At 49.0% G+C, this 27,858-nt stretch overlaps 1 protein-coding gene across 11 annotated transcripts in view; it reads left to right on the top strand.

Moving 5' to 3' along the window:
- TNS3 (tensin 3) overlaps positions 1-27,858 on the top strand; it is a 256,326-nt gene that overhangs the window by 194,975 nt on the left and 33,493 nt on the right. For all 11 annotated transcript variants that reach the window (XM_087431210.1, XM_087431156.1, XM_087431094.1 and 8 more), the window contains 3 exons: positions 3,591-3,763; positions 4,788-4,914; positions 5,000-5,083. In XM_087431210.1, coding sequence (XP_087287336.1) covers positions 3,591-3,763; positions 4,788-4,914; positions 5,000-5,083 — 384 coding nt within the window. The remainder of the gene's footprint in view (positions 1-3,590; positions 3,764-4,787; positions 4,915-4,999; positions 5,084-27,858) is intronic.

Here is a 27,858-nt window from a genome sequence, read left to right as displayed (position 1 = left end):
TTCCCCAGGCCTCAGGGTCACTGTCTGCTCTGCAGAGTCTTTTTGAGGTGGGAGGGGACATTGTCGCCTCCCTGACTGAGCCACCGCGTTATTTGGTACCAGTGGGGGAATAAAAGTGACGCGAACAGGTACAGTCTGCATTTGTGGGTTTTTAGCCAGATCCACGCAGCTGCAAGTCCTCACTGTCTGTGACTTGCTGGGTGGGGCAGGCAGGTCCTGACCCAAGGCCCTGTTTTCCTCGTCTGCAAAAATGATGCAGTACGCTGCCTTAGTTTTGTAACTGTGGGGTTTTCTGGGTGAGAGCGCGTGCCCAGGCTTGGCCCAGGGCTGTTTTGGGGTAAGCCTCACTCTCCTTTCTGCTTTCTTCTCTGTCACTGCCACTGGGCAGAGGTGGGCGCATGCCGGCACCTCCCGGCACTGTGGCTGCACCTTACACCTGCCTCATCTCTCCAGGAGTTTCACACCAGGATGCAGATGGTGCAGGAAAGCTCCACTGTCCATGACTGCGGTCTGAGAGGAGGGCAGGGTCTGTCACCCGGAAGGGCCTGGCTGCTGATGACCCTGGTGCCTGGTTTTTTCCTCTTTGGGAAGGGAGAACACGTCCTGCGGGTTGAGAGATGCTTCTGTGCAGATCACAGCCTGGAAACAGGGCCCCCTGTCTTGCTTGTGCACGTGCCCCTCACCTCATTCTCTCAGCGGTGGCTGAGCCCCTCTGGAGACAGACCCTCAGCACTGTCTGTGACTGTGCTCCTGCAGGCACTGGAGCCGTGCTCCTGGCTGTTTCAGCGGCGGGATTCTCAAGTACGGATCCCTGCAAAGGGTGGAACCCATAACTGTGCTGGACTAGAGGCCGTATCACTCAGGTTTCAGAGAAGGCATTTGATAATAAGAACACTTTACAGGGAGACTTTTAAGGGAAGACAGTTCTATTTGTTGTCTTCATTTGTGCCTGACAGAGAAAATCGAGAAACTGCTGCAGAGCCCTATGTTCAGTCGGGACTTTTCTGGGGCTACTCAGGGCGGCTGTTTCAGGGCCTCATCTGGGGGAAGCCAGGGCGGAGGCCGCACGTCTGCTCCGCATCAGCTACAGGACGCACCACATTCCCTAGGTGCTCTGACACAGAGATATTAAAGGAGACCTTGAGGAGAGTTTAAAAAGTCTAAGACTCCTGCTCAGAAACTCCGTTTTCAGTTCTGCATATTCCCCTTCGACCCCTGGCCCCATCTGGCCGTATTTTAACAGAGGTGCCTTTGCCGAGCATCCACGAGGCTGTGCCAGCTGGTTTTAAACTTACAAGTGACCATGCACCGAATGGGGCCTCGGTTTCTGAAGCAAGCTGGTTCAAAGGTCAGGGCTGAGGTCACCTTCCCCAGGCCGGGGCAGGGTCTCAGGGAACACAGCCCCGCCCTCTGCACCTCTCTGGGGCTTCACATTGCGCAGCACCTTGGTGTGGTGTCGCTGTGTTGTTTGCAATAAAATACATTTATTGTCTTGCACATGAACAGAAGCAGTACGCCTTCCTGTCCCTAAATCCCTTCTCCAGAAGGAAGGCTTACGAGCAGTGTGGCTTCTGGATTTCTCGGCTGTGATGGCCGAGGGTGTCAGATAAGCCCTCAGCGCACGGTTATGAGAAGCGCCTTTTGGGTGGGGGGTTTCTCTGGATGAGGTGCTCTATGCTCTGTGTAAGTAACCCCCACAGCCTTTGCGGAAGGCGGCGGGGCTCGCTCCTCAGGGGTCAGGCTCACACAGGCTCCTCCTTCCCGTTGCTGATGCCCACGAGTGTCCATCCCAGCATCCATCTCCTAGAGTGCTCTGCCCCACAGGGTACCTTTGCTGCCCAGGTGACAGCGCCCCAGTTGTGAGGCCAGCCTCCCTCTGTGGCCTCACCCCTCTCCACCCTTCTCTGCACACACGATCTCCCTAGAGGGCTCAGGTGCATGTGGAGGGGCAGGTCTGTCCAGTCAAGGGGGGACAAGTAGGGCCTGGTCCCCCCTGCCAGGCAGTGCACATCTCCTGGAGGGCGGGAGCCGGAGGAAGGAGAGGAAAGAGGACCCCAGAATGGCGTGGTGCTGTGTTGGTGTGTGGTTGTGTTAGCAGGACTGTCGGTGTGCGGTTGTGTTACCGGGACTGTCGGTGTGTGGTTGTGTTATCGGGACTGTCAGTGTGTGGTTGTGTTAACTGTCAGTGTGCGGTGATGTTAAAGGTATTTCATTTCATCCTCACCTCAGTTTTTCTCTTCAGGGGAGAAAAGAGAGCAAGCTTTGCGCTCATTTTACACAGAACGGGGCTGGACTCCTCCTGCAGCTGCTGAGGGGTGGACACGAGCCTCCCAGTCCCGAATCCTAATGTGGAATCCTAATGCTCTCTTCCCTCATCCCTCCAGGCCGGCCCTGCGGGGCAGCTGCTGGGAACTGGAGGGAGGGAGTCAGGAGGGTGGGACTCTTCTAGGAGGGGAATACCACTTGGAGACTGGGTTGGATCTTGCTCGCACCGTCCCTGGCCGTGTGGCAGGAGGGCTGTGCCCAGCCTGGCCTCTGCCCAGGGAGTGGACCAGAGGAGCTGGAGGCTCGGGAGGTGGGACCCTTGAAGGGACCCTGCTCCTCTCCTCACTGGAATAGCAGCTGGGTGTCCTGCCTCCGCTGAGGTGTCTTCCCCTAATGTGGCAGCTTGCACATTCCACACAGCTTCTTAAAGTCCCTGCTGAGGGAGGGGGATGAGGCTTGTCAGGAGTGCTCCAGTGACAGCATGTTTCACAGCCAGGGACTTGTTTGGGACAGAGGCATTCCAAGGTGAGCCGCATGCCTTTAAATGCAACATCGTTGTGACCTTCACAGTTCCAGGGATTATATAGTTTTAGCTTAAATCTGAACTGTAGGGAAACCATTTTTAGGTCTGAATTTTCAGAGTACGTCATCAGGAGAAACGTTATCTTAATAGGCTGCAGCAGGTTTCCCAAACATAAGATTCCCTGGGAAGAAGTTAAAAATGTGCAGATTGCAGCTCTCTCCTCCGTCTCCCTCCTCCCCTTTTAGGCAAGTCTGATGTGGAGGCTGGAGATCTGTATGAAGAGTGAATGCCTGTGGTGTTTCTTGCGCGGGAGAGTTTGGGGCAGTCAAGTTGACTGTTGGGGCTTGAATTAAGCATTTTTTTCCCTCCAGCATTCTTCGTTAAGATTCAAGCTGTGACACGTAGGGCCCTCACTCGGCCTGAGCCTCTGCAGGCGGGGTGACCCTCAGAGTGCTATGGTCCTGACCCAGGGGCACGGTGCTTCACACACAGCCCTGGCACGCGCAGGTCCCTCTGTGCTCAGCTGCCTTAAGTCACACCCAGTGTCCTGGGTGCTGTCCTGATGCTTGGTCCTGGCAGGAAGCCGGTTCTGGAAGGAGTGGGCTGGCTGGTGGGAGCTGAGGGTTTCTGGGGAGCCCATGAGTCTGAGGACACCCCTGGGTTACATGTCGTCTGCAATAGCTTCCATCAGTGATGAAATAAAAAGCGTCTTCTGGAAGTTTTAAAGTGGAGTTTGAATTAAAGGTTTCCACTCTCCACTGTGATGAAAGCATCTGCAGCCCACGTGTCTCTCTCCTAACAGCCTCCTCAGCTGACCAGCTACTGGGCGGAAGATTCCGGAAGCTGAGCTTCGGGCAGTATGACAACGATGCTGGGGGACAGCCAGCCTTCTCCAAATGCGGATGGGGAAAGACCGCCAGTGCGGACCAGGCTCCAAGCCTGGCGCCTTTCCTCTCTCCAGCAGACGCCAAAGAGGTACTCACCGCCACCCAAGAGCTTGACCTGAGCTCCTCCCAAGTCCTTGGCCCTCTTCCCCACCTCCTCCTTCCCCACCTCACAGACACGGTTCCTCCCTGAAAGGCAGGGATGTGGGTGGGAGAGCCCAGGTGCGCAGTCAGCCGGGCCTGGGTGTGGCCCTTGCTCTCCCAAGAGAGCGTGCGTGGTGTGCCTCGCTGGGGTCATCTGAGCCTCTGGGTGCTGAGCTGTAGAGTGAGGATGAGGTGTGAAGTGTGCAGGTGAGTCTCGCCAGCTCAGTGGTGGATGGCAGCAGTGAAGGGCAAGCAAGTTTCCCCGAAGTCATCGCAGAGGCCCCTGAATCCCCCACCCAAGAGCTCTCGGGGCCCCTGGGTGGGGGGGAGCAGGAAGAATGTGGTCTGCGTGGACGTGTGACTCCGTGTGAGATCAACAGAGCATCTTCTAGGAGGTATAGTCAAGGCTTCTAGTCATAGTTGAAGTAAGACAGGTTGGCGAACCCCAAAATAATGAACCCTTTCAAATTAGGATTTTATTTATTCTCAAGATACGAGAGTAGGAACCCAGAATAGACAAGAAAAGAAAGTTAGTCCTGGTCTTAAGACACAAGCAAAACTAGTGGTGCTACTTGGATGTGTCCGTCCAGCCTTTTCTGTTCTATGGGTTTAATTTATGGGGTTCTGCACATATCTGTGAACATACCATGGGAAAAGATGATTTTATCCTGCCTGCCTTTTTCACGGAGTGCTGGAAGGCTCCCTCGCCCCATACTTTACAAACTCTCTGCCAACTCCACTTGCTACCTGTGTGATGTCGTAGTAAACAGATGCGCCATAAGATACTTCCCTCTTCCTTTATTGTTATTGAAGGTTTTTCCACTTTTCTCTGGCTGTGGGAGGTGGGCCTGTGGATCCAGTACTCGGCTTCCTGCCCCCACTCTCAGATAAGGGCTGGCTCGGTGGGCTGGCTGGGGGCCCCCCAGCTGTCTGGAGTGGCCTTCACCTGACTCCCCCTGTACCACTTTCAGACGGTGATCGCTACATATCCCCCAGACCTTGATGGGATTGATGGCAGGATCTTCTCTCCAACCAAAAGTGGCAGCGAGTCGATTTCTTCCACACCAGCGTTCCCAGTGTCTCCAGAAACACCATACGGTAAGAAAGGAGCACAGCCTGCTGTGTGCAATCCCACCCCTCAGGGAGGAGACTAGAACAGCTCCTGCTCTGCTTTCTCTTCCAGTGACAGCACCCCCACAGTATACCCCGTTCAGCCCACCCAGGCCACAGATGGGCAGCACCAGCGGTCTGTACAAAGGAGGTCATGGTAAGAAACCCACCTACTCTCCTCTGCTCTGGGCACCACCTTGCATAGTCACCATCTTTGCAAATGCGTCCTCTGGTGCAGAAATATTTCCATGTGTGTCACGTCTCAGAAGCCTCAAAAGTGAGGATGGCTCTCGCTGGAGAAGGTGTAGGGGCGCGGCTGTGCAGCCTGCTGGGGGTTAGCAATGGTGTTGACTCTGCCTGGTGGCCTGCGGGCGTGTGCCGTTCAGCACTTCCACGTGTCTGTCTGCCGAGACATGCATTCATGGGAACAGTGGTGGTGCTCTCAGCAGCTGAGCATCAGTGCTTTTCAACTCCTCCTGGTGTTACTTGGTGTTGAAAGAGGAAACTGGAACACCCGCCCCACCTTTACAGAGAAAGTAAGGCCCCCAGAGGGCAGCGAGCTCCCTGCTCCATGCTGCACAGCTGCCCTAGACCCTTGCCCACTGCCTGCTCACAGACGTGTCCTGGCTTCTTACATCCTCGACACTCAGTCACTGTCCTGGATCTCCCCAGGAGTGATGACTTCTGGGATATGTCAGCTTCTGGGGTGGGTTGTTGCATTCCTCAGACACTTTCCATACTCGGCTCCTCTCCGAGTATGCACTGCCCGGGGGAGGGGTGGCGAGGGGGTTACTCAGCATCTCTTCCTTCTGGATATTCCCCACCAGCCTCTGGGGTCTAGGACAGGCCTGACCTCAGGCAGATGGAGAGGGCATGTAACTAAAGCCCTATGTACATTTAAAATCACTCTTCTCTGTAACTGTAGATTCTTTATGCTGCTTTTCTCTCTGGGGGAGGCAAGGGAGGACTCCCGCTATGGTTGTCAGGCTTGCTTCTCGGGAGTGGGACATTGACACTGTGTTCAAATCTTGCCTCTTACCAGGAGTGGTTTAGCGATGACAGCTAGCTCCATGTTCCCTCTTCCTCCAGAGAAAACCAGATCTGTGTGTCACTTAATAGAAGGGCCATCTTTCTCCCAAAGTCTCCTTTATAGTTTTAGGACATAAATACTTCTCTTTGTACACAGAGCATAGCAGTTAACCTGCCCGTCTTTCTTAGCAGATGCGACTGAAATACAGGGTAAGGAAACCTGTGTGCAGTGTTGTTGCACCTGTCTGTATGTTATGTGAGCATCACGGGAGAAGAGGTGTCTGTGTTCCTGTAGGCGTTAGCACACAGGCTTGCCCAGACGTAGCCATGTGTCTGTTCTTCTGTATGTTAATAATGTAGAAGGAAGTAAACAAAGGGACGTTGCCCCTGTCTCCACACAGCCCCCTCCTCCTCCCTGAGACCACCAGGATTGATGGCGAATTTGAACATATTCAGTGGGTTTGAACTAGAACCTAGCCCTGTGACATGGAATTCAGTCAGATTCCCACAACTCCAAGACCAGGATCGTTGGAAACACACTGGTGACAGCAGTGGAAGGTGAATGATAAACTCGAGGAAAGAAAATACCAGAAAAAACTTTTAGTCTCACTAAAAGCTCCTGACGTAGGCTTTTAGGGTCATCATGTGGCGTATCGGGGGAATATTGAACTCTTCTAAACTTGAGAAAGGCCTGGGAAGCTGAATGAGGTTGGTGTGCCCAACGCGGGATGCCCAGAGATGTGCACATGGCAGCTGGGCGACATCCGGCCTGGAGCATTGGGGCAGACGTGGGCTGACGTGTCTGTGTGTGACACTGGGCCCTGCTCACGGCTTCAGTGCAGCCAGCACATCCTAAGTACCTTCCGTGTGTAAATATCCACATGAAGAAGTAGGGTTTTGATTTCAAATATAAAAAGCAAACATGTTAAATTGGAGCTATTTAATTTTGAAAACACCTTTTGAGTCTTATAGACTTTTATTTTATTGGTCCCCAATGATGTTAGTCCCTGAAGAGTGCAGAGACGCACAACATTCACTTCAGAGGGGCTGCAGACCAGGCAGGGCGCAGAGAGCCCTGCTTGTGCCCGGGGATCTCTCGCGCTCTGCAACGCCAGGTGGGATGGTTGACCCCTCTGAGACGCAGCAGTGATAGTGGTAGCTCATGTGTACAGATACATACAGCTATGTACGACTTGTCTTCCTCTTTACAGCATGATTTCCTTTAATCTTGTAGTCATATTATAGGGGTCGCTCTGCCTGTTATCCGATTTACAGAGGAGGGAATTGACACAGAGAAGTTAAGCAAATTGCCTGAGCCACACGGCTGATAAATGGCAAAGCCAGAATTCCAGACTAGTCAGCCTCACTCCACAACCATGGATTTTTTGTTCCAAATCATCAGATTAGACAGGGCTTGTTTTTCACTTCTTCTCATCTAAACTGGTAGTGACGTGATGTCAGGACTGAGAAAGCACAAGGAAAGTCTCAGAGGTCCTGGATTTAAGTCCAGTCATGGAATAACTATGACTTGTATACTCACTGACCTTCTGAACCTGTTTCCTTATCTACAAATACAGACGATAAAACCTCATCCATGATCACTGTGCAGTCTCAGGAGTGTCTGTAGGCATCTAGCATAACGCCTGGTTCTGAATCATTTAGAACTAGGTACTGACGTGTGTATACATGAGAGTATCTGCTTTAAATTACCATTGGGAGAGTGGCTTGACCTCCTGGAGGATGGAGCAGACATGCTTTTCCCTATTCTTCCTGCTAAGTACAACTAAAACCCTGGGCAGTTATATACAATAAATGCCAGAAGACTGAAAGGTGGAGAAAGGAAGGCAGACTGGCCATGGGCCTTAGGACCATTGGAACCTGAGTGGACCACATCCTGGGCCGTGAAACAAACTTCAACAGATTAGAGAAGAGTTGACACCATACCGAGTGTGTTCTCCAACTGTAGTGGAATCAAACGAGAAATCGGTGACAGGAAGATTACCTAGAAACGAAACAACACACTTGTAAATAATCCATGGGTCCAAGAATAAGTCTCCAGGGAAATAACAAACCATATAGAACTGAATAAAATGAAGATAAAACATGCCAAAATTGATGGGACAGAGCTAAGGCAGTGGTGAAAGGAAAATTTATGACGGTAAATACCTACATTGGAGAAGAAGAAAAGTCTGAAATGAAGAGTTCAGATTCTTGCCTCCAGAACCTAGAAAAAGAAGAGCAAAATAAACCAAAGGTGAGCAGAGGGAGGGAAATAGTAAAAATATAAGCAGAAATCAAAGGTATTATAAGTAGAGAAACAACAGAGAAAATAAATGAAAGAAAGAGCTGGTTCTTTGGAAGGATCAATAAAATTGACAAACCTCTAGCAAGACTGATGAAAAAGAGGGAAGACACAAATTACTAATATCAGGAATGAAACAAGGCTATCACTGGAGACCCTGCAGATGCCAAAAGGATGGATAAGGAATACTACAGACTACTCTACACACATAGTGTTTAATGAGAAGCACAGACTGTGAAAACTCACCCAATATAGACAATTTGAATACCTTGTGACAAGAACCAGTTCAGAGGATTAAAAAGACAGACTACAGACTTGGAGAAAATATTGACATTCTAAACACTCATCAGTAAAGAAACAAATAATTTAGTTAGAAAATAGACAAAAGACATGAAGAGACATCTCACTAAAGAGGACGTACAGATGGCAAATGATGACATGGGAAGATGTTCAGCCTCACCAGCCATCAGTGAAATGTGAATTAAAACCATGATGAGGTCTGACTACACGCCTATCAGAATGACTAAAACAAAAAATAGCGTCAACACCAAATGTTAGTGCGGATGTAGAGAAACCGGAACTCTCAATCATTGCTGGTGGGAGTGCAGAATGGTGCAGACTCTCTGGGAGGCAGTTTGGCACTTTCTTAAAAAAAACTAAACATACAACTACCATAAGACTCAGCAATTGCACTCCTGGGTTTTTATCCCAAGAAATAGACTTATGTTGATGCAAAAACCTGTACACAAATGTTTATAGCAGCTTTATTTTTCATAGCCCCAAACTGGAAACAACCTCAATATCCTTCAGCAGCTGAATGGTTAAACAACCTGGAGTCGATCCACACCATGGAACACAGCTCAGCAATGAAAAGGAACAAACCATTGATGCACGCAACAACCTGGATGAACCTCCAGAACAAAGTCATTCCCTAAATTTTACATGGTGTATGGTTCCATCTATATAATGTTATTTATTTATTTATTTATTTATGAGTGAGTGAGGAAGATCAACCCTGAGCTAACATCCATGCCAGTCCTCCTCTTTTTGCTGAGGAAGACTGGCCCTGAGCTAACATCCGTGCCAATCTTCCTCCACTTTATGTGGGACGCTGCCACAGCATGGCCTGACAAGCGGTGTGTCAGTGCGCGCCCGGGATCCGAACCCGGGCTGTCAGCAGCGGAGCGCGCGTGCTTAACCACTACGCCATGGGGCCGGCCCCTATATAACATTCTTTAAATGGCAAAATTACAGAAATGGAGAACACATTCATGTTTTCTAGGATTAGGAGGGGCAAAGGTGGTAGGGAAGTGGGGGTAGCTATAAAGGGCCACGTGAGGGATCCCTATGGGGTGGGAATGTTCTGTATCTTGACCGTCAACATACTGGTATAGTTTTGCAAGATATTACCATGGGGGGAAACTGGATCAAGGGTATAGGGCTTATCTGTGTAATTCCCTACAACTGCATGTGAATCTACAATGATCTCAAAATTAAAAGTTTAGTTTAAAATTCCATTGCGAGATACGATGTGGATGTCATTGAAACAGTGTTGGCTGGGAGTTGACAATAGTTGAAGCTAGGTGAAGTCTACATGGAGGTTCATCATACTATTCTGCCTGCTTTTATGTTTGTTTGGAATTTTCTATAATGAAAAGTTAAAGTATGAAATAAAGGAATACTTGGTGTCGAGTGAAGGCACGTGCAGTCCACACGTGTCTTGAGCTCTTCTACTCACCAGATGCTCTGCTACACCGATGTGAGCCCAGAGACCCCGCCCTGCCCTCCTGGAGGTGCAGTGGGTAGAGCAGGGACGGATCCAGTGATCCCACAATGGGGGAAGGCCCCAGAGAGGACGGTGGCGCTCTACCAATTTCTATTGGTTGTTTACCTGGTGAGGGGGTCTGGGAGTTTGAAGGATGAGGAGGGTTAATTAGGAGTTAACCAGGTGAATGGAGTGGGGCTTATGGGATGGAGAAAGAGCCGTGCAGGTTCTGTGGCAGAGAGCGCTACAGACCAGGACAGGCTGGAGACCAGGAGTCTGCGGGGGAGTGGAGGTGTGGTCTGAGGCCAGGGAGGCAGGGCCAGATCATAGCTGTTCTCTGTAGCCACAGAAGGTGGTGGCGTGGCATCCACAGCAGTGCAACGTCATTGACAAGCCTTAAGATGTGGAGGCGACTGCTCAGATTTCCATTTTCACACATCCCTCTGGCTGCCGCATGCAGAACACCCATGGGAGCGGGCAGTGGTGGAGTAGCTGTGACCAACGTGGTTTCAGAAGAGATGGCGAGAGGTGGGTGCAGTTGTGGGAGATTCAGGGAGTGCAATCAACTGGCCTTCAGAGGATGGATTTGGGGCTTGATGACTATTTCTGATTTTGTTGCAATTATTATTATTGTCTCAATTCTATTCTGGCTTCTTTTCAGTTAGGGCGAAGTTAGTATAACGCTACATAAAATTCCTCCGTATGTCTTATTGCATCAAACTTACCTTAGTACTGGTTTAGTCAGCATAAACCCAGATATATCAGGTTATTTCCCAGACAATCAACAGGACAAGTGTCAAAGAGAAGCAGAGCTGGACACTAGTTAGAGCTGGTGAAGACAGATTTTATTTGGTCCTAGTGCAGTAGGGAAAGAGCTGAGCTCAACTCCAAATGCAGCAAAGATAGCTGGGGATTTATAACCAAAAAGCAGAGTGACAGTCACTGGGTGGAAATTACTAAGAAGAACATCAAGGGGAGAGGGATTCTTGCTAAACTGGCCTGCAGGGTTCTTGCTGAAGACAAGCAGAGGGCAGAGGGCGTAGACGTCAAGGGTGGGGGTGAGGAACTCCATCAGGTAGCAGGCATGGGGGATGACTTAGCAGAAGCTTTGCTAAGACTGGGCCCTCCAAGGAAGGCCAATGTTGAGGCCTTGAGGAGAAGAAGCCTGCAGGAGCCTGACTCAAGATTTGGTCCAGGAGGGAGAATTGGTCTCAAGATGGGCCCACCTTATTCTGTCTAACCCAGCAGTGCAACGCAGAGTGAGCTTGCCTTCACTCCAGGTTTCACATGTCCTCTGTGAGTGTCCCTCCGGGTCCTCTGGGCACTTAAGTTAAGCCCCTAGACTCGGGTACCAGGTGTCCTGGGAGCCCGTCTGGCCCGCCCCCTGCTACAAGCATCTCACACCCACCCCTCACCAGAAACCAGCACCTCTGCAGTAAACGAGCAGAGTAAACAAAAAGCAAGCCAAAGTGGCCTCTAGATTTCTTAATAGATGGGTGAATTAGGAGTGGGGAAGGTCCAGGTGGGTCAGCCCAGAGTAGCCTGCCCTTCCCAGACACATGCTCCTGTTGTATATGCGTGTGCCCCAGTGTGCCCCTCTTTTAAATCACAGCACCCACTCCGAGAAAGTGAGGGACATTTAAATATTTACTCAAATAATTAATATTTAAATATGAACTCAAATATGGTTTAATTCTCCAAGGAGTGTGTTGGTGGTAACTTGTAGCATTGGGGACAGGTTGCAGGAGATGCCAGAGCAGCTCTAGGCGCTGGGAGGACAGCTGGCCCCCGGAGTTGGACTGTGTGATGAGGGTCCTGGGAGATCTCCTGTGTGATGGAATACCGTGAGCTCCGTGAGGACAGGGACCAACAGGTCTTTCCCACCTAGGACCCTCAAGCAGGAGTCTGGAAGGGCGCCCCTCAGGGTGGTCTGTCTGTTAAATGCATCCCTGACATGGCCTATGTTACACCCTGGCAAACATGTATGCAGGGATGCCGTCCTCAGACTTCTCAGAAGTTCCAGATGTGAGCCTGTGATATTGTGATTAATAATAAGAAATGTATATTTGGTCTTTCTCCCTTTTCTGGCACAGAGCTCCTAAAACTCTTGGAATTTCCTAAGTGATGAGAGCAACAAAGGTGTCTTCCGTTATGTGAATGAGGTGACTTTTGGAAAGGGTGGAGGCTGACTGCCAGGGGAACCAAACATGTGATTAGAGGGTTGGAACTTTCTGTCCCACCTTTCACCTCTGGGGAGGACAATCAATCACCAATGGCCAAGACTTTAATCAATCATGCCTATGTAATGAGGCCTCCATAAAAACCCAAGAGGATGAGCTTCTGGGTTGGTGAACACAAGGAGATGCTGGGAAAGTGGCATGTCATGGCTCTTCCTGAGTTATATCCTTTTGTAATAAACCTGTAATTTAGCAAGTAAAGTGTTTCTCTGAGTTCTGTAAACCGCTATGACAAATTAATCGAACCCAAGGAAGGGACCGTGGGAACCTCTGATCTATAGCCTGTCAGTCAGAAACACAGATGACAACCTGGCCTTGCGATTGGCATCTGAAGTGGAGGGCAGTCTTGTGGGACTGAGCCCTTAACTTGTGTGGTGTGACACTACCACCAGGCACATACTATCAGAATTGAGCTGAATTGTAGGACACTCACCTGGTGTCGGAGCCTTGCCTGTTGGTGTGGGGAAACCAAATCGGAATTGGGTGCAGAACCCTTTAGAGCCTCAGAGGAGAGATGCTTCTGGAAAACAAAACATTTGTAAGAGTTTGAGGAAAGGAGTCATTTAATCTCAATCCTCATCTATGCCAAAGATAGAAATTATGAAGTTTCAAGATGTAAATTATTCTGTCATCTCTTACCTGATACTTAGCCTTGATAATATTTTCAAAGTAAATGGGAAAAAAAACATGAGGAAATATTTCATTAAAAAACTTATGTTTCTGATGTATCAGCTTCCAATTTAATCCATAATAGATTTTTTAATTGAGGTACAATTACACATAATGTAAAACCAACCATTTTAAAGTGAACAATTAAGTGGCATTTGGTGCGCTCACAGTGTCTTAGGACCATCACCTTTATCTGGTCCAGAACACCGTCATCACAGGGTGGTTTTATGCATGGTATTTGAGAACATTTGGGGACTTTTGGCTTCAGTGAAAATGATGACCAGTTAATGTTAATGTTCTGAAAGAGAATGCCTTTGTACATTTGCAAGCTCTATGCTGTCTTCCGTTGTTCTGGAGAGTAGGACTGGTCTTCCTAGGGACCTGGCTTTCAAGTGCACAGTCTCCTCTTCCCTGTGACCAGCGGGCTGGGTTGTGAGGGCAGAAGAGGAGGCAGGAGGCGTTGCTCGAGAGACTGGCAGGAAGGAGGACATGCGGGTTCATCCTTGGCTTAAGGAGGGCACAGGAGTTTTGTTAGCGCTGTTGGGACTCCTTGGAGTTGGTTTCAAGAGGCAAAATTGGTGACATTTGCCAGAGGGAGGAAGAAAAGGAGTATCTAGGAATGTTTTGTTGAGAAAGAGAGAGAGAGATTACTTTGAAGCAATGCTTTATTTTTGTTTAAAGAAAAAGTTGTCATTCTTCAAAGGTTGACAAATTGTAAAATGCTTCTACCAGGCCTCCCCTTTCCTTCCTGTACTCAATTCACTTTTCTTTTGAAATTTTTTGAACTTTCCACGAGACTGTTTATAATAGGAATGAATGCATGGATGGAATGTGAACATGTGACGTTTGTAGACGTCCCTGATTACTTTGAATTTTGCAGAACCTAAAAAGCAAGTCCATGTATGTATATGTTTATAATGTGTCTATATTTAGGTACATATGTGAATGTAAATATTTTTGGATATCCGTGTCTGTATACACGTGTGATATACTTTGCACTCCAACTTGTGCAAAAGAATCTGTACTGGTGAATAGTGACCCCAAATAACTGGCATGGATTAGCAACTTCTGGACAGCCCCCACCGCCCCAGATTAAGAAAATAAAAAAGAAAAGTTGCTTCAAAATGTATTTAAAAATAAACATCAGTGGTAGGCTGGTGGAAGACGGTGGCCTGTAAATGTGCGGTTAGCAGTCTGCTGAGATGAGGACACTAATTCACTTGAGTGGAATGCAGCTCGAAAAATACAAGATGTTGGCATTCTGTTCTGACACCTCATCCACAAAGCTGGCCGGCTCAGAAGTGTACCCCTGTGAGCCGACGATTCCCCAACCAGGATGAATGCCATGTTTTCTTTGCTTGGTTTTGGTTGAGAGGAATCTGTGTTTCTCTGAATTTATTCCTCAGCTCATTTCCTGCCCCCCTCTGGTGGGCTTGTCTTGCCTCTCAGCATGTAGAGGTTATTCTGACATGCTGCCAACGGGACTTTTGCTCTTATCTCATTTCTGAGCCCCGCAGGCCAAGGGCTTGGTGACAGACGCATGTGGGGCCGAGCTGCCACTGCATAGCTCTGCAATCTTGCATAAGTTGCAGAACCTCTGAAGACATTTTAAACTTAAGCAAAAATGATAATAGCTGTACTCTGCATGGGGTTGGGGGACAGTCTCTTAGAAATGAAGGTAGATTTCACCTTACGTATATGCTAATGTACCAAAATTTGTCTTGAAATATGGTTTTTAAATCCCAGATGCACTTCCTCATTAAAGCATTGCCAAAACACATCGTTCATCAGGATTGTGCCCTGTCCTGGGACTGGAGAGGTTGGTCAGTCTGGGCCCTGGCGCAGGTGGCAGGCGGGGTCCCTCCTGCAGTGGCCTGGGGCAGGCACGGAATCCAGAATGCACCGCTTGTGCCTGTTCTTGTTTTCTCCTGGGCCCCCTGACGGGGAAGGACGGTGCAGCAGGTTAGGACGCCTCTGAGAGCTGGGAATGACTTGAAAGAAAGTGCATGCTGAGCCCTGGCCTATAGCATTTGAGGTGTTTCCTTGTGGCAAGCATCCGCCCAGGGCTGCCTGCAGTTTTCCCTTTCCTTCCGAAGGCTGTCCCGAGGTCCTGCCCCCGCGGACAGGAGACTCCTGGTGTGGTGGGAGAAGGGCAGTGAGAGGTAAGCTGAGGAGTTTTCTGGCGAGCATCTGTCACCGCTGTCACCTCAGGCTGCAGCCCTGGCCATAAAAAGGCCACATTCTGCTGGATTTACTTGGGAAGATTTCGGATTGTGAGACCTGAGAAGGGTCAGCCGTTCTGAGTCGCTGAGAGACTGGAGATTTCAACATGTAGCTGCCTCTCGCCCTTTGTCACTGGCTGTGGCCCACCCCAGTCAGAGCCTTTGCGGCTGCTCACAGCGGAACCCGTGGGGCGCACTTGGGTCACGGCCCTTCCTGGGCCTGGCTGCACGAGGGTCACCTTCCTCTCTGTTCAGGGAGCACTGGGCCGCGGGAAAGGCCTGTCCATCCACCGGCTGAGCCTGCTCTGGGCTGTGTTCAGGCATTTCCGACAGATCTTTTGCAGGAGCTGCTTCCCCACAGGCACATAAACAACTCGGAGGAAGTGCCCTGCTCAGACCTCTGGGGCGGAGGGTCCTGGGATCTTCCTGGCCCGTAACTCAGAGAAGTGGCCTGAGGGTCCCAGGCCCATCCCTCTCTCCCGGTGAGAGGCATGTACCTGTGGGCTTTCACCAGGTTGATGAGTGGGTCAGAGGGTCATGCTGTGGCTGGGCAGGCAGTGAATCTGCACAGTGTGGTCGGCAGCACATTCTGGAAACTTACTGCATATGCATGCGCCTGGTCCCATCGCAGTGTGCTGAGGGCGGCGCTGGCCTATGAGCAAGAACGGTGCGTTCCGGGAGGGACACAGGACTTCTCTTCCAGGGAGGACTTTAGGGGAAGCGGCCTCAGCGCTGGGGTTTGACAGATGATTGGGACTGTGTTCAACCTGTAAGGCGAGAGAGGCAAGGGGTGAGTGCCCACTCTATGCTGCAGTTGGGGGGTGTAAACCTAGTAATGTGCATGTCTGCCGCCTGGACTTCAGTCTCGAAGGCCACACACGTGACGAAGCCCCTCTGCTCTGCTATACAGACTTGGTGCAGTCACATTTCAGGCCACAAGGGATGAAGACATACTTCCACCTGACTGAGGAGGATAGTGTCCCAAGTCCTATAAAAATGAGAGGTCATTTGAAAGGGGGCTTTGAAGAGTGTGTAGGAGTTCTTACTCAGTTGGCTTGGGGGATTGGCCTTTCCTCAAGGCCAACAGAGGGAAGAACATGAGCAGAGAGAGGGAACAAAGTGATACGGTGTGTTTAGACCTGCCACCCTATTGGTGGAATAGGCTACCAGTCAGATGAACCCGGCTAAGTGGTTGGAAAAGAGACACTGCAGCAGGGTCTGTGCAGGGTGTGGAGCCCACCGTGGCCAGGAGGAAAACCTGCAGGGATTGAGCAAGGCAGTGACAGCAAGAAGGTCCTCCAGGCTGCCCTGGGCAGGGGCTGGAGTGGAGGGCCTCAGGGCTGATGGCCAGGGCCAGATGAGAGATGATGCCCCCAACCAGGGGAAGGCATGTGTGTAGACCCCAGCACACGGAGGGCAGAGCTGAGCAGGGCCTCTGGTTGGTGGTTGCGGGAGGCTTCTCCTCCGTGAGCATCAGATCCCGGGGAGTCGGGGTACCCTTTAGGGGAGGTCGTGCTTGACCGGCAGGTCATGGGTCAGGAAGCGCACCTGGGCTGGTTTGGGGTGTCCTTCTCCCAGGGGTCGCCGCCTCCGCCCCACCCCCGACCCCGCGCGCGCTTGTCCTGTGGGTGACGCTGGCCTGGGGGCTGAAATAAAGCTGTGGAGGGACTCAGCTGGGAGTTTGCAAGAGATTAAAGGGAGGGAAGAGGAAAAAAGGGAAAATAAATGAAAAGGAAGCACAGCGCGCAGCGGAGCGAGGCGGGGCCCCCGCCGTCTGGAGGCACTGACTGGGCAGCCCGCCCGCCACAGCCCGCGGCCGCCCAGCAGGCTGGATTCTTTCCTCGGACGAGCTCTCCCGCCGCCCTCTGAATGGGCCTCCTCGGAGGGAGGTGGCCGCCCCGCGTCCCGCCCCGACTCCCCCGGGACGCCGGAACCCAGAGGCGCCCTGCGCCGGTGGGTGGGCGCCGCCGCTCACCACAGGCCGGCTGGCACGGCCCGCGGAGCGCCTTCTGCCCGGCCCAGGACTTTCCAGGCCCTTCCAGGGACTGACCGGCGCCCCATGGGGCCCAGGTAAGCCGCCACTCGTAGTCCCTGGCGGGCTCCGCAGCCTCCGGCCGCCCGGCTGCCCACGCTGAAACCTGATCTCCGGGCGGTGGGGGAGGGGACGGAGGGCAGGGGTCGAGGTGGGATGGGGAGTCCCAGCCGGGAAGCCGGGAAGAGGGACTTGGGAGGAGCATGACTCTTCCCAGAGCCTCCTGTCCCTTGGTGACAGCCCTTAGGTGCTAAGGCTCTGGAACAAGACGCCCCAGCCCTGGAGCCTGGAGGGCTGGCTTCTCCTTTCAGAAGAAAGCCATGCTTTGTCTTGGGAGCCTCACTCGGGTGGACGAAAGCCTGGTTTACAGATGTGTGGCTTTCCGGAGCAGGGGCTGCTCCTAGAACAGCACATTCCTTTGCTAAAACTGAGGCAGCGTGCCTGCCCTGTTCCAGGGCTGTCCCGTCCACCTCCAGGACCGGTGAGGGGTCTGCGGGCGCCCCAGTGAGGCTGCACCCAGGTGCTCCTGCACAGCTGCCTAGGACAAGCAGTGTTTTTACTGAATGCTAAAAGCAAGCGTGAGGAGCAAAGTTAGGGGTTCAAAAGGAGATTAACTGTTGTCCAGTCCACTGTTGGAGCAATCAAAGGGCTGGTTTCTAAACAAGTCCATTACTTTAAAACAAGACACAGTCACTGAGGGAAGCTGCTCACGTTATTATGTTACCAGAGCTTCTGGAGGGAAGAATCTGGGTCCTTCCCCGCATCTTAGATGTGAAATCTTTGAGGTGGGTGGGGCGGGAGCCTGAGCCCAGGCTCTGAGGGTAGGTTGGGCAGGGCTGGTGCTTGGGGCAGAGTGGCCATGCTGGAGCATCTGTGCCCCAGGGTTCTGCTGGTGTTCCACTTTCTGCGGAGCCCTGGCTGACACAGGGCTGAGTGTGTGTTTTAGCTGGAAGGATGGGGACTATTAACAGGGAGAGAGAAAGGTCAACTCAAAACACTTCATTGTGAAAAAAGCTATGCAGTGGCTGGAAGACAAGCCCGAGCTGGTCGGTGGTCCGCCTTCTCGTTCTTTCCAGCCTGAAAGTCTGTGTTCTCCTTTCCAGGATCCTCCCCAGTTGAGTGGAAGATAATACCTGTTCAAATGTTTCCTGTCGTTTCAATGCAGTTTATACGCAATAGTAATTTCCCGTGCATTCCATTTGTATATCGATATATTAGAGATGGTCTGGTTAGGATGAAATAGTTTTCTAACTCCAAAGGTGAGATTAAGAGAGTTTTGGGCCGTTTATATCAGGAGAGAGAGGTAATTCTCTCCCACGTTGGCGATGGTGGCTGGGTGGGATCCTGGGAGCCAGCTTCTTGTGGGGCTTCCTGAGGGTCTGGTGGGAGCTCCGGTCCCAGGGCTGTAGACTACTCACCCGGGCCTTCTCAGCCGGTGGGGAGCTCTCACTGCAGGCCCTCGTCCTCTCTGAGACATTATGTTGTATTTGGGGGAAAGAGGCAGCTACCTTAGGGCAGGGTTATTTTATTAGATTAAGGCTGCTGAGTTGGAGATCTCCCTGATGGGAGGCAAGGATGTCCCATGGAAAGAACAAAGCTTTCCAAGTCACAGAGATGAGTTAGCCTCCTTTGAACAAGTTTCTTGACCTCACCTTTCAGAATCGCTGTTTGCTCGTCCATAAGACGAGGTCATAATTTGCACATGGAAACCTTGTTTGAGGAGTGAATCAGATGACGTCTGATTGTGGCTCAGCATCGTGCCTGGCATGCAGTAGGCACTCAGCCGAAAGCAGCTATGATTCTGATTTCCATTATCATTCTCTTTATAAAGTTGATAAGTGTGTTGTAACCAGGATTTTAAAACATTTTGGAGAAATCTACAAGAAAGCTGGGGATGGTCAGCATTGCTCTGAGAGCATGATGAAAGTTAGACTGGGGTGGAGTTTGGTTTGATGGTCAGGATGAGTTCACAGACTGCACTCTTTCAGTCCTACTGCCCTCTGCCATTTTTCCAGGATATGAGTTTAAGAACACTGGACTAAGAAATCAGGGAACCAGTTCAACTTCCAGTTTTGCCACTAAATAACAAGGCGACATTTGGCCCGGAGCAGTGCTCTCTGTCTGATATTTGAAATGTGATTAGCCTCAGGGAGAGCAGGTGGGCGTCTCAATGGCAAAGGTGGGTGGGTACCAGATAGACCAGGTAAATAAATGTGACGTAGGATTTTACTAACCCAGAGTGGGAGAGAGTGGAGTGAGTTGGAAGCACTGGGGTTAGAATATGATTAGGACTGAGCTGGGTGGAGGACTGGGGAATCCGTGGGACAGCCAGCTTTCCTAGTGACTGAGTGCAGATAGAGAAGCTTCTAGAATGCTGTGGAGCTCCTTGACAGCTCTGGGAAGGTAAGAAAGAGGAGGGTCCCCCGAGGACAAGATTTGGTTCTGAAAGATGTGGGTCTTCTTGTGTATCTGTCAGTAGGAACAGATCAGACGTCACGCCCCCTGCCGTCCCTCCTGCTTCCAAGCAGACTCCTGGAGGAGGATGCACAGTGTTCCCAGTTGTCCAGCAGTCCTGCTGCCTGTCAGTTTTCTGTCATTAGCAAGGTCTTGGTCGCCTTTGTAGCTGGTGCTACACTTTGGCTGGTGACAATCAAGTCGGGAATATCGTGGGACAGTTAAAGGAAATCTGGAGTAATAAGGTTACTTGCAGACTGTTTAAGATGACACTGTTTTGTTAACATGGAAACTTTTAATGTTTTATTAAGAGACATTTAAAAAGAAATAAATAAATGGAGAGAAAGGCCATGTTCCTGGATAGGAAGATAATGTCAGAAAGATGTCGAATCTTCCCAACTTCATCTATGTATTTAATACAATTCTAATCAAAATACCGACACATTTTTTTTCATGGAACTTGATAAATTGATTAAAAAATGTGTGTAATAAAGGGTCTTGAACAGCAAGGATACCATTACCAGATATGAGGACTTACCATGAAGCCAGAGAGTTAAGCGAGCATGGGCTGGTACAAGGATGTATAGATTGATCAATAAAGAGATGCAGGTGCAGAACAGACCTGCACACGATTGGAATTTTGGTGCAAAAGGAGATGTGGTCCGCGGGGAAATGGGGGACTGCTCTATAGACAGAGCTGGAACAGTCTCCACATGGAAAAAGGTAAAATGGGTCACTCTCTAACACATACAGACATCAGGTCTGGGTGGATCAAGGACTAAATGTCAATCACAATTTTAGGAGAAAACATGAATGCAGTGGTTTTTGTTTGTTTCCCTGGTTCTCATCCCTCTGTCTCTCTTTTCTTGCCTTATTACTTGGGTTGCTTAAACGTTTTGAGGAGATTCCATCTTGATTTATTTATAGCATTTGAGTGCATCACTTTGTGTAGTTTTCTTAGTGGTAGCTCTGGGTAACACAACATGCATACGTAGCTCACCATAGTCCACTGGTATTCAGTTTACCACTTTGCATGAACTGCAGTTTTCCTACTTCAGTTCAGATCCCTCTACGCTCCTCACTTCTAAACTATAGTTGTCTTGAGTATTTCGTCTCTATGCATCAAGCACCACGCCTGACGGTCTTCTAATTTTTGCTTCCACCATCAAATATGACTTCAGAGGTTTATAAGAAGGATAGACTATTATATTTATCCTCACTTTTACCCTTTCTGACATTCTTCTTAAGTTTGGAAGTTCCAAGCCTTATGATTTTTGTTTCTTTTTGGAAAATTGACTCTTGCCATTCTTTAAGGGTAGGTTTGCAAGCGGCAGATTCTCTTCCTTCTCTTTCATCTGTGAGTGTCTTTATTTTCCCTTTATTCCTGAAGGATATTTTTGCCACATATAGAATTCACAGTTGGCAGTCTTTTTCTTTTAGTAATCAGGAAATGTGATGCCAATGCTTGTTGCCCTCCTTGGTTTCTGATGAGAAATCTGTCATTCAAATTGGTGTCCCCTGATGTAATCTGTTATTTCTCTCTGGCTGCTTTTAAGAATCGTTCCTTGTTTCTAGCTTTCAGAAGCTTAAATCACGCTGTGTGGATTTTTCTTGCTGTTGTTTATCCTGTTTGGGGTTCATTCGTCTTCTTAAATCCGAAGGTTGTGTTCTTTTCCAAATTTGGGGAGTTTTCAGGCGTTATTTCTTTGAATTCTTTTTCAGCTCCAGTCTCCTCCTCCCCTCCATCTGGGTCTCCAATGGTGCAAAGTTGGAGCTTTGTTGCTGTCCCACAGGTCCCCAAGCTTCTGCTTATCTTACTTTCAGTCTGTTTTGCCTCTGCTCTTCAGATTGGATAAATTCTGTTGCTCTGTCCTCAAGTTCACTGATTCTCTCCTCTGTCTTCTCCACTCTACTACTGATCCCATCCAGTGAGTTTTTTATTTCTGTTATGGTATTTTTCAGTTCTCTAATTTCCACTTTTTTTTTTTGTAATTTCTGTTTCCTTGTTGAGAGTTCCTGTTTTTTTAATTTGTTTCAAGAGAATTCATAATTGTTTGTGGAAGCATTATTATGATGGGTGCTTTAAAAAAAGCACTTGCCAGATAATTCCAACATCTGATTCATATTAGTGTTGTCATCAATTAATTGCCTTTTCTCATTCAAGTGATTTTCCTGGTTCTTGGTATCATGAGTGGGGGGTTTTAAATTTTATCCTGGACTTTTGGGATATTATGTTTTGAGGCTATGGATTCTCTTTAATCTGGTCTTCCTTTTTTTTAGTAGGCAATCCTCATGCTGAGGTGTAGTTCCAGGGTATGTGGACATTTATGTTCACCTTCCTGATGGGCCATGCTAACACCAGGGGGGAGGAGAAAGAGTGGTACCGGCTTGTCCTGACTTGCCCACTGCATTCAGTCTTGGTGTTGGGTCGGGGTGGAGGCCAGCTCATCCCTGGACCCCACTGACACTATGCTGGTAGGAAAACCCAAGTGGCCACCTCCTTCCATGGGATGGGGGAGGTATGAAAGATTGACTTTTTTGCTTCTCTTCTCTAAACTCACAGTGGGGTAAGGGTGGAGGTGGGGTGCCTTTTCCCACTGGCATTTGGTTGGAATAGGGCAAGTATTGCCAAAAAGATTTTCTGTTGTTAGGCCACTCTTTTTTGGTTTGTTTGTTTGATCCTTTGGCTAGGTGAGCAGGCTTTTCCTGGAGCTGTTTTTGTCTGTGCTTATTGATGCTTCCAGGAGCTATAGGAGACATAAGGAGCCAGGGGACTCACCACAGTATCCTCCTCACATCCCGAGGTCCTCAGGCAGCTACCTTCTTTCCATCTGTCAGAGTCTCCTGTGCTGTGGTTACATTATGTCCAGGGTTTTCATTGTAAGAGGGAGGGCCTGGGAGGAATGTGGCTGCTCCATCATGGCCGGAACCACAGGTTCCCCACCTTATTATTTTCAGCATTGCTGATTTGGTAAACATTTAGTGTACAGATGCCTACTCTATACTGGGAAACTGTGGAAACCAAGATGAAGCAAGTATGAGTCCCCACTGCAGGGACTTTGCCAGCTGGTTGGAGAGGTCACCCACGGACACCTGAGACATCCAATAAAAATATAACAGATAAATAACAAAGTTTGTGAGAAGGAGGTATTTAGTAGAAGGGCTTCCATAGTCAAATCCTCTGTAGAACGTGCGGCCTTTAGCTTGGGATGGTGTCCTGTTTCTGGAGCAGGTAGTGTTGAGGTCAAACATGGGTACACTTTTATAACAAAAAGGATAAAAATGAAAGAGTATCTGTTGCCACCTTACTGCTGAGGGATTTGCTGAGTGGGAAGAAGGGAGGCACATTCCTAAGGCCATAGCCCTAGAAGGAAAGCAGAAGGTTCTAGAAGACACAGAGACTTAGGTTTCGTCGCCTGGGCAGGGAGGAGGAGTGGCACCCAATGGTCATCTCGTGCGTGGCCACGTGGTGGAGACCCCTGGATGAAAAGCTCTCCAGAGCATGCTCCTCCAGCTGGCTTACATGGAAAAGGACTGCGTTGGCTCACATAGCTGCAGGCTCAGGGGCAGGACCATGCCACGGAGACCCACTTCCTTTGTACCCATCTCAGCTCTGCCTCCTCTTGGAGGGCTTCTGGCTCAGGAGAGACTTCTGTCATCTCGGGGAGATGTCCTGCTGGCTCAGGCTCACCCTAGGAATGAGAGGGGCTCTCTGGCATTCACTCTAAGGCACTGTGACAAACCGGTGTTGTACGTAGCACTGAGAATGAGGAACAGTGCCAAGTGAACCATGATGCACTGTGCATTAAAAGATACACGTGGGTTTCAGAAATGTGGCTCTGTGAGAACAGGCAAACTCGAGATTGGGGAAGGGAGGCCACGTGAGCCTCCAGAACTGTGAGAAATAAATTTCTGTTGTTTAAGCTGCCATCTGTGGTGTTTTATTATGGCAGCCTGAGCAAACTAGTACAGCTAGTATGTGGGAACACAGGATTCTAACCCAGGGAGGCTGGGTACGGAGTGAAAGGGAACAAGGTTTTGCTAAAGAGCCAAGGTTGGGAACCTAAGATGGCGTTGGGATCCCGCTCCAGTGGGCGAGGCGTATAAGCTTCCTTCCTGGGGCGAGTGAGGGCAGCCTGAGCCTTAGCTTCCTGGTGCGAGTAGGCCGGTGACAGCATGCTCCCTGATGAGCTGTTTCGAGGGCCAAGTAAGCCCGTTAGATACCATACAGATAGTAATTATTAGTAATATATTGATAATTTATGAGGAAAACTTGCTTTTTCTGAAGGAAAAAAAAAAAAAGTATATTCTGAGTCTGTAGGCTCAAATTGTGAAAATCCAGCTTAATATACTCAGCAATGGCAGGTCCCGCAGTGAGCCGTCTTGTGTTAACTAAGAGGTTTAACCCATGCTGAGATTTCGAATGGTGACCCAACAAGGGATTCATGATATTGTGTGCCTTCTGTTCTCAGGGTGATTTAGAAGTACTGGGTCACGACACCACCACTTGGTTAGAGCCCTGGTTTTAGAGTCTGAGCAGTGATAATCTCTTGAAAACGGCAGACTTCCGCATTCTGAAATTAGAGGAGAAACCTCCTATTAGCCACCTAGTGTCCCCGTTACCACCTGAGCTGGGGGCGTAATGGATGCAGGTCCCTAAGTGCTCCAAGGGTTCTGAGAGTTGAGGGACTGGTAAGGATGTCTTGGATTTCTGTCCATTAATGGGAAAATAGGGTTTTCCAGTAACAGTAAGACTTTCTGCGATTACAGGAGTGGTTTTTACCCTGGGCCCTCTGTTTGAATGTGATTGTAAATCTTCGAAGTGCAATCACTATATGAGGAGCTCTCATCCTGGATAAAGACTCCTCAGGCTGAAGTGGTCTTTCCTTAGAACGTCATGACAAAGTTGAGCATGAATCCCATGTCCTGTTTCCAAAGGAAAGCCAGATTCGCTGGGAATTCTGCCCGAAGGAAGAAAGCATCCAGACTTCTGGTCCTGTGACTGGCCCACTTAAGGAACTAAAGTTATTCTGGGAACCTAAGACTTTTAACCAAACAGGTGGTCGTGGGTACAGCATCTTTGCCGACATATCTTGGGCATCATCTTGCGTGTTCTGTGCCTTCTGCTGACAACTTATCCATTCCTATGTAAATCGCATGTACTTATCTCAGTAACTCCACTCACCATCATCTTCATCAGCCCATACTCTCCAGACGTATTACACAGGCTTTCCCTCTGCTTGGCAAACACTTTCTCTGGGTTTTTTGACTCAGCACAAGGAAGGCTTCCCTGGGGGGAGTTCCAGTGCCTCTTTTCTTCTCTCTGGTGCCATCTCTTGTCCATGGCCTGTTACCACCATCTGCTGTCAGCATTTTTATCTACCTTGATTCCCACTGGATCGGAAGCAGCTTTGAGGCAAGGTTGTCATATCACTGAGGCTGCTTTCTGTTGCAAGTAACCAGTCCCAACTCAGACTGGCTAAAGGAATATGAAAGGAGGACATGTAACTATTCACAGTAGTCAAATGTGGAAGCACCCCTAGTGTCCATCCGTGGAAGGGATGAACAAAACATGGTCCATCCATTCAACAGAATATTACTCAGCCTTAAGAAGGAAGGAAATTCTGACACACGCTCCAAAATGGATGAACCTTGAAGACTTAAGCCAGACATGAAAGCACAAATACTGTCTGATTCCACTTGTGAGTTATCTAGACAGAAAGTGCCAGGGGCCAGGGGAGGGGGATGGGGAGTAAGTGTGTAATGGGGACAGAGTTTCAGTTTTGCAAGATGAAGAGAGTTCTGGGGATGGATAATGATGATGGCTGTACAACATATGAATGTACCTAATGCCACTGAACTGTACACTGAAAAATGGTTAAGATGGTAAAGTTTGTTATGTATATTTTACTGCAATTTGTAAAAAAAGGAAATGTAAGTGAGCTGTAGAAGGTGTTTCTGGCCTCACGTTGGTGTCATGAGACCTCACCCCAACCTGCAGTTTCTCAGCCATGTGTGTGGCTTCCTTGTGCTCGGGCTCTAGGTGGTCTCAGGTACCCTCAGGAGCTCCAGCCCCATTGTTGTTCTTCCTTAAAGTCTAGAAGGAAAGAAGGAGTGTGTTTTCCTGAGAGCTCGCACCAGAGCCCATTCGTGGAAGATGCTCATTCTTTTTACAGGTTGCTAAGGGGCTTGTTAGTTACTTAGAGAAACTGGCCTTGCTTAGTGCATCTTAAGTGTAGAAACTGCTTTGGAAACACTCATTGTGAAGGAAAAAACGGTTTTTACTGTTTCCACATTAAAATTCTCTACACAGCATCAACTAAATGGGGGTAAATGAGTTTTCTTTCTAGCATGTTTGAATCAAAACCTCTGAATAGAAATGGGACATCTTCAGAGAATAAGAGAAAACAGAGTCCTGAGTGTAATGAACTATTTTATCTGCACTTTCTAGTTCTTTTGCTTTATTGGGTAAAAGAAAAATGGTGGCATAATTGTTTTTGAAGGAAATAGCTCCAGTTTGGATGAGAACTTCACAGGAGGGTCACCCATCTGTTAACAGACAAAAACCCTGACTCCAGCGCTGGCTGGGGCCCTTCTAGCCCCATCGGAGGAATGAGAATGTTGGATGCTTCTAGAAGAGAAAGCCAATTCATCCTTTGAAAGCATTCCTGGCACTTACTGAAAATGGTGACCTTAAGCCGTAGAACACATTCATATTATGTGATTTTGACATGAGGATTTACAGAAGAAAAAATACTCAAGACCAAGAAAGTACGTGTTTATCCGTTTAGGGGTCATTCATCATTTCCTTCTGTGTTTGTAGAGTATCTGTGGGGCTGGAGAAGCGGCACTTTGATTTTCATAAAAAAAAATGTGCAATGGCATTGCTTTCTCAGCCTTTCAGGGTTTTGCACTAATTAATTCTCATTTTATCTGGCTGCCTGCCCATCTTTCCTTTGCTTTCAAGAAGATTGGTTAAATGACCTGTTGTTCCTAGGCAAACAACAGAAGAATTATGAGAGAACGACACCCTTTCAAAAATCACTACTATCAAACTTTCCAGGCACCGTCTTGCTTCTTTAAAATTATACTTTAAATTTAGAGCCAAGAGACCCTAGAACTCATCTAGTCTGATCCTAATTGATGGGCTTCTGTAGCTGAAGAACCTGGAAGTCCCAGAGTTGAGAATGTGCTCAGTGTTCCCTGTCTTGTGGCAGAGAACCCAGACTGCAGCTTAGACATCTATGCTCTCCCAGCCAGCAGCCCCGAACTTCACACCAGAAATACCGTGAAAGCAAGAGAGAGAAGATGTGGTAATGTTCCATTTTGCAGAACTCTCTCAAATGGTGGAGAAGGGAACTTCCTAGTTAACTACATAGTCCCAGGGTATGACCAGGAGTGAGGGATGGAGGGACGGAGGTAGATGACAGATAGATTGATAGATAGACTGACAGACAGGTATAGATATTCTTTTTCATTTCTAAAAGTTTATTGTGAATTTCCCTGTTTATTATGGGCCAAATGTCAACACTGACTTTTTAGGTAGTTAAATAACAAAACTCAAGTTTCTTCGCCTGGATAGGAGAGTATAATCTTAACCTCAGTTAAATTTGTTTTATTTTTCATTAAAGGTCAATAAAAAAGTTTAAAGGCAATTTATAATTATTAACCGTAACTGAGGCATGAGTGAATAATTTTTATACCTTTGTAAGATTTTTTGTTTGACTGGGAAGCCAGGGAAATGTTGATTTTTCTTTTTTTTTTTTCCTTTTCTTTTTTTTCATGTCACCTGCCCTGGCTTGTGTTTAGTGAGCTGTGGCTCCTGCATCTCAGATAAGAGTCTGGGAGGAACCTGGATGTTTGGGCCCTTCCTTCATTTTCACTCTGTCCAGCAGCTACCTCCACGTGTGGGTCTTAGGCCTCGGCCCGGGCACCAGGCTGTGGAGGACAGGGAGCCGGTGGCCCAGCCTGCGAGCAGCGTGGTTCTCTTTCTTCCTGTTAACTTATATATGATGTAAATAGTGGACAGCTTCCCACAGAACCTCCTGCAGCAGCTCCAACGAGAGCATAAAAATAGACCTTCTGGAAAGAGCCTGTGACCCCCTCACCCTGTACTGGGTGCAGGGAGCACAGGAAGCGGAAGCAGGGGGGAGCCCGGGGCCTGGACATCCTAGAACCCCGAGGGAGAGGGCACGCTCCCTCCTTCCGCCCTCAGTCGCCGA

This window comes from Ceratotherium simum, chromosome 1, assembly GCF_057802395.1.
Source record: "Ceratotherium simum simum isolate JZ-2026a chromosome 1, ASM5780239v1, whole genome shotgun sequence".
In the NCBI taxonomy this organism is placed as follows: Eukaryota; Metazoa; Chordata; class Mammalia; order Perissodactyla; family Rhinocerotidae; genus Ceratotherium; species Ceratotherium simum.
This window is presented reverse-complemented; position numbering and strand designations above follow the sequence as displayed.